This window comes from Carcharhinus amblyrhynchos, chromosome 5 (assembly GCF_965287045.1).
Source record: "Carcharhinus amblyrhynchos chromosome 5, sCarAmb.v2.hapA, whole genome shotgun sequence".
Classification (NCBI taxonomy): Eukaryota; Metazoa; Chordata; class Chondrichthyes; order Carcharhiniformes; family Carcharhinidae; genus Carcharhinus; species Carcharhinus amblyrhynchos.
This window is the reverse complement of record NC_137328.1, coordinates 82,412,166-82,425,761: the sequence shown is the minus strand read 5'-3', so window position 1 is coordinate 82,425,761 and position 13,596 is coordinate 82,412,166. Positions and strand designations below refer to the sequence as shown.

General features: G+C 40.5%; 1 protein-coding gene across 1 annotated transcript in view; it reads right to left on the bottom strand.

Moving 5' to 3' along the window:
- Positions 1-13,596, bottom strand: part of erap1b (endoplasmic reticulum aminopeptidase 1b) — a 62,486-nt gene that overhangs the window by 10,409 nt on the left and 38,481 nt on the right. Inside the window, exons 13-17 of the mRNA XM_080189087.1 lie at positions 10,558-10,741; positions 7,439-7,595; positions 5,441-5,625; positions 2,574-2,735; positions 1,867-2,007 (exon numbers count right to left, since the gene is read on the bottom strand). Coding sequence (XP_080045213.1) covers positions 1,867-2,007; positions 2,574-2,735; positions 5,441-5,625; positions 7,439-7,595; positions 10,558-10,741 — 829 coding nt within the window. The remainder of the gene's footprint in view (positions 1-1,866; positions 2,008-2,573; positions 2,736-5,440; positions 5,626-7,438; positions 7,596-10,557; positions 10,742-13,596) is intronic.

Here is a 13,596-nt window from a genome sequence, read left to right as displayed (position 1 = left end):
CCAATTAGAATAAAAAGTTTGTAGGTCTGAAATGTGATGTAGGAAGCTGTCAGGGAGCTGTATGTCCAAGGGCATGAATCACAAAAGGCTAGTAAACAGGTACAGCAATTAATTAGAAAAGCTCTTAGAATTTTATCATTTATTGTGAGGGGAATTGATTACAAAAGTAGGGAGGTTACTCTTCAGTTGTGCAGAGAATTGGTGAGACCACACCTGGAGTACTGGGTACAGCATTTTTTAAGGAAAGTTGTAAATGTGTTAGAAGCAGCTCAGAGAAGGTTTTCCTAGACTAATACCAGGATGTCTTACAACATAAAACGTCTTACGAGGAGACGTTTGAATTGTATCCACTAGAATTTAGGAGAGTAAGAGGCCACTTGATCAAAACCTTTAAGGTCCATGAGAGGTACTGACAAGGTGGATGTGGAGAGGATGTTTCCTCTTGAAGGAGAATCTAGAACTAGGGGTCAATGTTTAACAATAAATGACTGCTCATTTAAGACAGGTAAGAAGAATTTTTTTCTCTCAGACGGTAATGAGTCTTTGGAACTTGTTTCCTGAAAAGATAGTGGAAGCAGAGTCTTTGAATGTTTTTTTAAGGCAGAGTTAGATAGATTCTCTATTAACAAGGGATGAAAGGTTATTGAAGGTAAGCAGGAATTTGGGGTTGAAGTTAGGTCAGGTCAGCCATGATCTTATTGAATGGCAAAACAGGTTCGGGGGCCAAATGGCTTGCTCCTGATCCTAATTCGTATGTCCATAGGTAGGTGGGACATGTTTTACCAGTGTTTTACCATGTTTTACCCTTCCCTCTCCAGTATGGAGAATTTCTACTGTCCAAGACTGACATCTAGTGGCCTCAAAAAGACAGCATCATTGATTTGCTGAAGGTTTATAAGCACTGTATAGCTTTTTGTTCAGAGCATTCCTCTTTTTTAATAGAAGAAAATAATACTGAAATCAAAACTTATTTGCCTTTAGCAGCCTGCCTAGTTTCCTATGGTTACATAGGTCTGGAGGGTGTCAAAGGCTATTTTGATGCTTTGACTCCCATTCCTCAAGGATGGGAGCCACAGGAGATTGAAACAAGCCACTTTAACGTATTGTTTTGACACGTCAGTGTAAAACATATAAAGCATTCAACTTGCTAACGCTGAATATTTTAAGATGGCTGAAAAAAGTCAAAGCTTTATATCTTACTCTCAATGGGACAAACACAAAAATGCCAAATTTCAAACAATCACAATTTATCGCAACAGGAGTAAAGGCTGATGTGTGCAAGAGGAATAGATTTGATTTTAGCACTAGTGTGATAAAATATTATATTGAATATTAATTAACTAAAGGACAATTGGTTTACACATTTTCTGCTATTATTATTGGAACTTGCTACCACAGGGAGTAGTTGAAGTGGACAGTACAGTTGCATTTATGTAGAAGCCAGATAAGCCCATTAATGAGAAGGGAATGGGGAGCTACACTGATACAGTTAGATGATGAAGGATGGGAAGAGGCTCAAGTGGAGTACAATCACCAACATCGACATATTGGATGAAAATGGGGTGGCATAGTGGTTAGCACTAGTGCCTCACAGTGCCAGGAACCCCAGGTTTGATTCCTGGCTTGGGTCACTGTCTCTGTGGTGTTTGCACTTTCTCCCCGTGTCTGCGCAGGTTTCCTCCAGGAGCTCCAGTTTCCTCCCACAGCCTAAAAGATGTGCTGGTTAGGTCCACTGACCCAAACAGGCACCGGAATGTGATAACTAGGGGAATTTCACAGTAATTTCATTGCAGTGTTAATGTAAGCCTTACTTGTGACTAATAAATACACTTTATATTGGACTGAAACTTGTGTAATGATACTTACTTTTCTATCAGTTTGTTCCAGTTCTTTTTAACAAATTCCCAAGCAAGGTGATATCCCGTTGGATTTCTGCTTACTGATAAAATAATAGAAGGTAGGTCTTGTGTTTTGATACTATCACCTTGCAAACCTTGATCCATTAACCTGGTTAAAAGAGAAGGAAACAATTTAAGAGGAGGAACTATCAGAGATCTTAACAGAGTTATAGGAAATGATTATACTGAAAGAATTGAATGTTCTAACAGGTATCACCTAAATTGATCACAAAATGGACGTTTCTTTGGAAAAGAAGAGTATATAAGGTAATGTTTCTGATACAAAACTTCTCAGTATTCAGTCTCAGCTTAGTTCAAAATGTCTTTGGTGAGTTTAGCTCAGTTGGCTCGAATGACTGGTTAGTGATGCAAAGCAATGCTAACACACAGGTGCAAATTCTGTACAGGCTGAGGTTTTTCATGAAGACCCCACATCTTCTCAACCTTGCCCCCCACACTGAGGTGTGTTTGCTCTGCATCATAAACCAGCCAACTGAGCTTATAGACCCTACATAAAAGGATTACCATATAAAAGGAGTCTGCAACATTTGTCCAGAGAATTTATGATTTTCACTAAACCATGCTACAACAGGGGAGACCTCCTGAAAACAACTAAGACAATTGCTCCATTTAAGGAAATCATTATGTTAATTTGAAATGTTCAACATGATTTACCACTGAAGTTTCTCTGTATCCTTGCTGATTGTTAGAGCAGCACTTATCCTGCTCTTCTCAGAACTAAACAGTGTGTTTCTGTATTTGGCAAATAGAAAGTCCCATCCTTCTGTCGTCTGGGCTCCGACCGCAAAGATTGCTAATGTAACATCAGAAGGCAAGCTGTCATACAAAGGGAAAGAAAAAATGTTTACAACCTTACATTCTAATGTAAATCAAAGAGACACAGAAAATCTTGCAAATACTTGGGTCAGGCAATATCAATGGAAAGAACAGACGGGTGAATAGGTAAATTTTCACCATTGTCACATGGTCTCCAGTTGGTTAAAAAGGTTCCAGAACAGTTAGAAATTCAGTCTGATTTTCATTCCATTCATGAGTGCAGCAAGATTGTCAACAGATGCCATGGATATAGCAGGGATTGGAAAAGGTGAGAAGATGGGATGATAGTGCAAAAATAGGAGGAACTAAGTTTAGTATGGTGGGAACCATTTGGTCTAGCAGGGCAGTTTCAGTTGTGCAGTGAATCCAGAGGAAAATGTAAAAGTGGGTCACAGGGGTTGGTGAATCATGATGAATGAGACCATGGTGATTGATGGATGGGAAAGGGAGAAAGGGATCTCAAGGGGAGCTTATGGCAGCAGTAGATCAGGAAATTGCAACCTGACATTCTGCAGCATGTCTTGGTCCAGGAGAGATTCACCACAACTGGATAATGATCCTTAATATTGTATTACAACAGTGCCCTGTTAGTGGTTTGGATAATGGTACCAGGATTGGATCGAGAGGACACAGTGTGCTGCACGAGTTAGATTAGTGCAGGTGGTGAAATTCACACAGCCTGTATCATGCAAACAATTTGTGGTGAAAAATCAAAACAGAATTGGGAATCAGATGGAAAGGTTCATATGGAATTGGAAAGGCTCCCAATCAAAAAGGATTTCATAACTCGGCATTTGGAAAGCAGCGGTATAATCAGACAAAGTCAGCACGGATTTACAAAAGGGAAATCATGCTTAACAAATCTATTGGAATTATTTGAGGATGTAACTAGTAGAGTTGACTGAGGAGAACCAGTGGATGTGGTTTATTTAGACTTTCAGAAAGCATTCAACAAGGCCTTACATAATAGACTACTATGTAAAGTTAAAGCACCTGGGATTGCAAGTAATGTCGTGAGGTAGATAGAACACTGATTAGCAGACAGGAAGTGGAGTTGGAATAAATGGGTCTTTTTTTGATTGGCAGTCAGTGACTAGTGGGGTTCCACAGGCTTCTGTGTTAGCACCCCAATTTTCACATTACATGTTAATGATTTGGAAGAGGGAACTGAATGTATTAGCTCCAAATTTGTAGATGATACAAAGTTGGGTGGGAGGATGAGCTGTGAGGAGGATGCAGAGATGCTTCAGTTTGGTTTGGACAGGCTGTGTGTGGATTATTGTCAGATTGTCCACTTTGGTAACAATAATAGGAAGACACATTATTACTTGAATGGGTGTAAATTGAGAGATGTGGATACTCAACAAGACCTTGGCATCCTTGCGCATCAGTCACTGAAAATAAGCATGCAGGTACAGCAGGCAGTGAAGAACTCAAATGGTATGTTGGCCTTCATAGCGAGAGAATTTGAATATAGGGATTGGGATGCTTTGCTGCAATTGTATACGGTGTTAGGGAATTAAGGGTTATGGGGAGAAAGCGGGAAAGTGGAACTGATTCACTTCAGATCAGCCATGATCTTATTGAATGGCGGGGCAGGCTCGAAGGGCTAGACGGGCCTACTCCTGCTCCTATTTCTTATGTTCTTATGTGAAGCACATCTGGAGTACTGTGTGCCGTTTCGGTGCCCTTACCTGAAGAAGGATGTCCTTGCTATAGAAGGAATGAAGGTTTACCAGGTCTGTCATATGAGGAGAGACTAAATCGGTTAGGATTATATTCACTGGAGTTTAGAAGAGTGACAGGGATCTCATAGACACTTATAAAATTCTAATTGTATTAGGCAGGGTAGATTTGGAAAGAATGTTCTGAATGACGGAGGAGTCCACAACTAGGAGTCAAAGTTTAGAACTGAGGACAGGAGAAATTTCTTCACCCAGAGCGTGCTGAATGTGTGGAATTCAGTACCATAGATTGTAGTTGGAGCCAAAATGTTGTCCAATTTCAAGAAGAAATTAGATATGGATCTTGGGGCTAAAGGAATTGATGGAATTGGGGAGAAGGAGAGATCAGGATATTGAATTTGATGATCAGTCAAGATTAAAATGAATGGCAGAGCAGGCTGAAAGGACCAAATGGCCTGTTCCTGCTCCTAGTTTCTATGTTTCTATGGGAGCGTATAAGACAAAGTTGGTAAAAATGCAAACACCAAAATTAAAGGGAGTTGTTATTTTAGAATGACTTTTGGCACAATTTTACCTGCCATTCACGCTACGGTCCTGCTGCAGCCTGGTTGGAGAATGTGGCAGCCAAGCAAATCTCCATTCACTGCAGTGGAGAGGGAAAATCCCGCCAGCATGGTGATAAGATTCCAGCCTTTATGTTTTATTTGTTAAAGTGGATCACATACCCAGGAATGATGACAGAAAGATCTATCTAATATATTGAACGATGGTACAATTCTGTCAATGACTTTGGCAAGCTGCTGTTTGATTTGTTAGTAGACAACTCTCCCAACTTTGGTATCAGTTCCCAGGCATTAGTGAGCAGAATGTTACAGAATCATCCACACCAGATATACCTTCGTTGCGGCTCAGTTTGATGCCTATGTCATAGATGAATGGAGTTTTATTCTTATTTTACTTTCTGGTAGTTTGACAACAGAATCATTTACTGATCCTTCTCAGAGGGCACTCAGTACCAACCTGAATGTACCATTGGAATCCATCCACTTTTTGAAATATTCTTCAGCCTTGTCAACACAGGGCTGGTACTTTCGAACGCAGGCAAATACCAGAAGTGAACTGCGCAGCAACCGTTCAGAAACAGTACCATCATCACTCCACGACTGTTGGTCTATCAGGTTTTTCAATAAATTGACTATGTACATCTGATGTAGAACAGAACAAAAGAATTTTGTTGACTACTTGAGTTATACATGGAGCTTATCAGTTTTCTCACTGCACTATTACTGCAAGACCATTCACAGCATTAAGCAACATTTAAGATCTGGCTTGAGAGGTGCTCCAGTCATGTTGCACAGTACCTCATATAAACAATAGTAAGGAAATACTCATCATATTAAACTGAAATAGTTTCAAATTCTGGCTCAAAGTGAATAGAGTGCAATTTTTCATTGACAATTTGAAAGCAAACAGTTGCAAACATTATATAAAAGCAAAAATGGGGTTGTTGGATTCCCATTCAAGACATGTCTGAAAATTGAATCTGGTAGATAAAAACTGTCCAGAGTCTATTCCAGAATTTCTTTAATTAGTTGTCCAATTTTGAGATGATATTTGGACAACTGGCAATCCCCCATCCTCTCCCAGTCCAATCCAACCGTATTTAAAATGAAAAGCTCAATAATGAAGTGTCGTGCTTGGAAAATGTCACTGCTATGATATATACTAAAAGAACAAAATAATTTTGAAACATTGCTTTGGTCTAACCAAACAGTATGTTACAAAATAGATCGAACTGTGTCAACTTATTTTTTTAACATGGAAACACCAAATTATTTTTCTCAAAATTCACTAGTTTGAAGATGACAGAAAATTGCACATTTGGAATGATATAAAATGAGCCAATATATCTCAAGGTGAAGACATAGCAAGATATTATTTTTAATATCAAGTTGTACGTAGTTATTCTTACTCAGGTGATAGCCCAGCTGTACATCATATTACATGCTAATCACATCATTGTAGCACCTGATCACAGAGTATTCACAACTACTAGTTTGGCTTGGTTTTGATTAGGTTAGCTATTAGTGATCAGCCATTCCTCGGCAGAGGGCAGAATTTCAAGGAGGTGATACGAAATGGGCCCTATGGGCAGTAATTCTGTCTGAAGAGTGGAAACTCCTCTGCCCTATTGCCCATCACCACAGGAACAGCAAGCTATGCCAATGCTGCACATGACCAGGTGAGATAGTCTATATCCAACAACACAACCTGTTTTAGGCTGACACTCCAAGATACTCCAAATCTCAACCATATTATACCAATAAAGTATGTTATATGTATAAAAAACAACAGATAAATAATATATGTATAGTAACAGCCAAGAAAATGTAGGGCACCTCTACCAGGTTTCCAACTGCAGTAAACTAAATTAGATCGCCCAAAGCGAACTCCATTAACATTTGTGCCAAGGCATAACATTGGAAGCACCCAGCTCAAAAAGGCAGGAACTTTACTCAAATACTGATAAGAGTGGGCATCATCTCCTAATGTTCAGGCCCAGATCTTCCAGTCCCTGGATTGTCAAAAGCCATACATGTTGGCACAGACGCTGCGGGGATCATCTGGGAAGTATGCATATCCAGAAAACCAGAAGTAAGGGCTTCCTGGATATCCTGGTGAAATTGACAGAAGGGCAGCTTAAACTTTTGCCTGTAAAATGATGAACATCATGGAGCTGAAGCACTGCTCTAAACTAACATATCTCATGGATCATGTCCTTCTAACCTCCTTTTACCGACTGAGTTTCCCAATACCTGGGAAACGTGGCCTCCATAAAAACTACTAAAATAGTGGACGACTGAGGTTTCAAATGGTTTCACTGACAAGCCCTTCATAGTATCGAAGGACATCATTACTAAATTGCACAAGTAAAATATACATTATTTCAAAGCTGTTCTTTACTGACAGTCAGTGTCCCACTGCACAGAACTACATCATCACTGTAATTAATTGTACCTTCATTTTATTTTCAACTTCCACCATTTCTCTCTTCTCCATAAGCTTATACATGGGTATGAGTTCGTTCATGCCTTGGAATACTGGAATGGTGCTGACTTCATTCTTCAGATATAGCGTCAAGTCAAGGGCTTTGTCCAGAGGCAGCTTCCCTATACTAATTAACACAAAAGTTAATAAGTTAGGGTGTTGTGGTAGCCATTTCTATGCAGTGTAATTCGCAGTTATGATGAACTAGTGATGATTTGATAGACATAACTATGATGATTGGATAGAAAAAACTGTGGTGTCATGTGGAAGGGGTGACAAAAGCCAATCAACAAATGCCAAATGTAAGATGATGTGGAGATGCTCGTGTTGGACTGAGGTGGGCACAGTAAGACGTCTCACAACTTCAGGTCAAAGTCCAACAGGTTTATTTGGAATCACGAGCGCTGACTTACCTGATGAAGGAGCAGTGCTCCAAAAGCTCATGATTCCAAATAAATCTGATGGACTTTAACCTGGTGAAGTGTAAGATGAGCATTGCATTATTGATTTTCATTTGTTGTCAAATAATGGGATAAAAAAAACACAGCACATCATGCAATACTTGTTTCTTTCTCCACAATGTTGCCCAACACACTGAGTAAATCTAGTCTTTTCTGTTCTTGGTTTAAATTTCCAGCATCTGCAGCATTTTGCTTTTTGTTAAACTACAGAACTAACTTAGGACCTTTCTAGTCATTCAGCATCACACATTGTACTTACTTACTGAACACCAGAGAATCATTCAGGCTGCATTTGCCCAGTTGGCCACTGCAGTGCCAAAATGCAGCATTACATGGTTAAATGTGTCAGCTTCACCAACGCACGGAAATCAGAGGATAGAAAATGCCATTTGGTCTATAAGAGCTAGTTAATCAAAGTGCTTTCCTCATCAATAAGATACTAGGCACTGATTGTATTATCAGGTAAATTACAATAGAGTAGAAATTGCTGTTTGTGCAATATAATGGATAGAAACCACAGAAAAGAGCTTGCACCATACTAAGTAAATAAATAATCGATGAATAAGAAGTATTTATCAATCTCAACATGGTTATATCATGAACAATAAAGCTTGTGTCCTTTTTTTCCTCATTTGCAATATGTTTTGATTTATTCTGTGACATGGTATACATTAATACATGTATTAATTTATTCTTAAGCTGTTCTCCTTGCAATACTCATTTTCAGGACTAAATTTCATTCTAGCACGTGCATTATTACCTTGGAGCAAACACCACTCAATCGAGTGATTTTCACTTGTGAAATGACTTGTGAAAGCTACAGTCTTAATGGCAGTAAAGATCCTGATTGCAGTTTCACAAGATACATGGGCAGAGTTTGTAGCATGAACCTCTGCCCTTGTGCACTTACATTCCAATCAGAAAATGGCCAGAACACTTACAAAATCGGCCACATCTCACCTTAGTTAATGCACCTTCTTCCCTTCTGCTAATGTCTCAGCTAGCCAACATTCCTGAGGGTCTAAAACAGTAAGCTGCAACAGAATCCTTGTTTGGCATTTACAGCTTTACCTGACAAATTCTAGTGAAATCATTCAAAAATCACAGCAGCTCATTACCATTAGAACAGGTGGCTGCTCAAAGGCCAAAACTGACTCAAAATATTCATTCCCATATTACTACTTCGACAGCACCTTCCAAACTCACACCTCAACCACCTAGAAGGACAAGGGGCAGAGTTTTTCTATTTCTGTATACAGTGCTGGTTGTGGTAAGCAAGTAAGAAGTCTTACAACACCAGGTTAAAGTCCAACAGGTTTATCTGGTAGCAAAAGCCATTGTGGCAATTTGTGGCAAGAAAACCAGCATACAACTCAGCAGCCACACTGGCAATTTTTCTTGCCAGACTGTGCAACAATCTGCACAAGAAAATGGGGGCGTGACCCAGGTCATCACACAGGCGGGGCAGGAAAATGTGGGAGAGGTGGAAATCTGAAGACAAGAGCTTGCTGGTGAGATGCTTGATTTTCAGCTCTTGTGGGATTTTGTGTCTGCGTTGCTATTTAAGCTTGTGGCGAACTCCAGTGCAAAATGCCCCTAAGGACTGCAGGCGTATCATTGCCACCAAGGGCCTCTCCAAGCTATACTGACTTGAGATTATATCACAGTAGCTTCACTGTCACGTGGCCAGAAACCTGGAACTCCTTCCTAACAGCACTCTGGGTTATCTACACGGGACAGATGGCAGCGGTTGAAGAGACAGTTCACTACCACCTTCCTGAGGACAATTAGGGATCAGCAACAACTGCTCGCCTTACCAGTGGTGTTCAAATCCCATGAAAGAATAAAGCAACCAAATAGGTTTAGTTTGTATTTTTTTAAGCGTTATTGTGCAGCATTGCGACTAACTTAGATCAAACATCACTGAAGCCAAATGCTTCAGAGTTGACCTGGAGTATAAGGGATTAGAGAATCTGTGCTAGGTACCAACAAACATGACAGAGATTTCTTAGTGAAGCTGACCCAGCACAGCCCAGCGATGATCTCCGTAGCAAATAATCCATCAATGTTCAGACACAGAATGGCTACTTGGTGAGATAACCAAAAGCTCTGTTTACTTCACCATGATTCCCCATCTCCAGGAGAAAAAAAGAAAAGACTTGGGCTGGGATTTTTGGCCCTGTCATGGTGGAACCCACAACTGGAGATTCAGCAACCCTGCCAACATTCCATTGACTTTTGGAAGGACTGAATGATCTTGGCAGTGGGTAGTTCTGGAAAACGCTATGCTTGGTAAAAAACAAACATGAAGTAACCTCACAAAAACATATTCAGATACATTCCCAAAATTCATCGAACAATAGAAACAGGCCACCATGCCTAAAATGTCCAGTATGTTCTACATTAGCAATAATCCTAATTTATCTGGCCACCATGACATCATTTTCACCCACTTTTCTTCAGCACCCATCGAAGGTAGTAAAGATTTAAATGACACATAACTCGAGTAAATATTACACTGTCATTATCTTTACTAACCAGGGTGCCTGAGCTGAACATACACAAATTCCTTGTGAATCTCCTTTCAAAGTAAATGAAAACTAGATGAAAATCAATTACATTCCTTACCTTACAAGCTGGAAGGCATTGTTTATAAGGTTAGCTCGGTCATTGCTGCTAAGGACTGTGTGATTTCCTCTCAGTAGTTTGATTAAGGTATCCCATCCATCATTTTCATAATGCACCATGTAATAGCCATTCATATCCACATTGAACTTTATCCAGTTCACTTCCTCCGGAAGAGTGATAGCATCTGAGTGAAAGAGAAATCAAATCAAAACCTTCTTACAGAACAAGTCTAGCAACACAATAAATCAAAGGCACTTCTAAAGATACATTATCAATTTTGTGAGCCACTATAGATCACATTTAGAAGCTTAATTTTTTTAATAAAATCTGGTCTTCTGTGATGATAGTAGTGCAATTGATACGGTTTTTATTTTTAAGGGGAATGTTTAAATGTTCAAGTTTATTCTACAGGCAGTTGGTATGTCTGGAGGGAATGCAGCTCCGATTTTAGGAGAGCAAGGTAATTATACATTTCAACTTTATAAGTGTTTATTTTAAGTATGGATTTCTGTTTACTTAAGTTCCCCTGGGATTTTTGATTAGAATGATTGACAGGGTCATGTGGTATGTGTGCAGAGTGCAGAAAGTAGTCAGTTGAGGCCTGGTTGAAGTTAGAAGAATTTTCAGGCTTCTGGAACTCTGTCTTACCCAACTCAATGTCTGGCTCCAGTGGCAATCTTCACTAGAGATTGGATGTAATCCCAGCAGAGGACATCATACCCATAGGCATGACTAGGACCAAATAGCTGCCACCCATTGAGTTAGCTGGCAGCTCTCTTGAGAATTTCTTCCTTAATATGTCGGTTGTTAAATTGCTATGCAGCAAGCAAACACAGAGGGGGTGGGCTTGCCCCCAACATTTATGCACAGACCCTAGCATTGTGTAAAATTCTACCTTTGATCTCATAGAAATCGTACAGTACAGAAAGAGGCCATTCAGCCCATCAGGTTTGCACTGACCACAATCCCACCCAGGCCCTACCCCCATATCTCTACATGTTTACCCATTAATCCCTCTAACCTACGCATCTCAGGACACTAAGGGCAATTTTAACATGACCAATCAACCTAACCCGCACATCTTTGGACTGTGGGAGGAAACCGGAGCATCTGGAGGAAATGCACACAGACACGGGGAGAATGTGCAAACTCCACACAGACACTGACCCAAGCCAGGAATTGAACCCAGATCCCTGGAGCTGTGAAGCAGCAGTGCTAACCACTGTGCTACTGTGCCGCCCTGCTGTAGAATGTTTTTACTTTTCTGAAATATGATACTGCGTGCAGTACTCAGGGCACTGCAGACATAATTTGCTGACTATACATTGAGATTCTTGCACAGTTCAGTACAATTTGGAGGTCTTAATCACTGGGCAGCGTGGTGACACAGTAGTTAGCACTGCTGACTCACTGCTCCAGGGACCCGGGTTTGATTCCTGGCTTCGGTCACTGTCTGTGCAGAGTCTGTATGTTCTCCCTATATCTGCGTGGATTTCCTCCAGGTGCTCCAGTTTCCTTCCACAGTCCAAAAGATGTGCAATTTAGTTGCATTGGCCATGCTAAATTCTCCCTTGGTGTACCCAAACAGGCGCCGGAGTGTTGCCACTAGGGGATTTCCACCGTAACTTCAATGCACTGTTGATGTAAGGCTACTTGTGACACTAATAAATAAATATTAAATCTTTAACATAGCCAGATCTTCCTGAAAATATAAATCAGACAAGAGGAGTGGGATAAGGGAAAGGTCACAAAGTATTACATCCCAATTGTTAAAACATCTAGCAGAGTGACTGAGATCAGAAAGGTTTAAAATGTCATCCCCATCTGTGTTCAATTAGGTGGCTTTAGCTGAGATCAGGGTAAGGTCGCTACACAAATCAGCCAGGATTCCTACTGCTGACTGATATCTAGTGATCTCTCCTGGGACAGTATGCATGTGATAATCAATCAAAATCTATTCCACTCTGATGACATTTGCCCAGAATATCTCTGCAAGCACGGCCTGGATGCATGTTCCAACTGTAAATGAACAAGGGAAGAATTGCAAATGGAATGATTAAGTTGTTAAACTGCAAATTTGTAAATGGAATATTGTTTATTGCAAGGGAAACAGAATATAAAAATAGGGATGCTTTGCTGTAGTTTGTTGTAGGGTGTTGGTGAGATCACATCTGAAATAGCATGTACAGTATTGGTCTCCTTATTTAAGAAAAGGAGATAAGTGCATTAGAAATAGTTCAGAGAAAGGTGACTTGACCGATATCTGGGATGGGGGTTTATCTTATGAGAAAAGGCTGGACAGGTTGAGATTTTATCTTCTGTAGTTTAGAAGAATGAGAGGTGATCTTATTGAAACATGTAAGATTCTGAGGGAATGTGATAGAATGCAAGCTGATAGGATGTTTCCCTGTGGGAGAGACTAGGGACAGGATTTTCTAGCCATTCTCGCCCCAAGACTGGAAAATCCCATCCAAAGTCAATGGACCTTTGCATGGTCCATGTCCTGCATGTTACGATTCCTGTGACAGGCGGGATTGGAAAATTCTGCCCTGGAACTAGAAGGCACAGTTTCAAAATAAGGGATCTCCTTTTTAAGATGGAGGTGAAAAGAATATTTTTCCTCAGAGAGTTATGAATGTTTGGAAGTCACTTCCCCAGTGAGCAGTGAAGGCAAGGTGATTAAATATCTTTAAGGTAGACGAAGACAGATCCTCAGATATCAAAGGAGTCAAAGGGACCTGGGTGGCGCGGTGGTACAGAGGTTAGCACTGCTGCCTCACAGCACCAGGGACTCAGGTTCAATTCCATCCTAGGGTCACTGTCTGTGTGGAGTTTGCACGTTTTTCTCATGTCTGCATGGGTTCCCTCTTACAGTTCAAAAATATGTGGGTTAGGTTGATTAGCTATGATAAATTGACCCTAGTGTCAGGGGATTAGCAGGGTAAATATGTGGGGTTGCGGAAGTAGGGCCTGGGTGGGATTATGGTCGGTGCAGACTCGATGGGTCAAATGGCCTTCTTCTGCATTGTAGGGATTCTA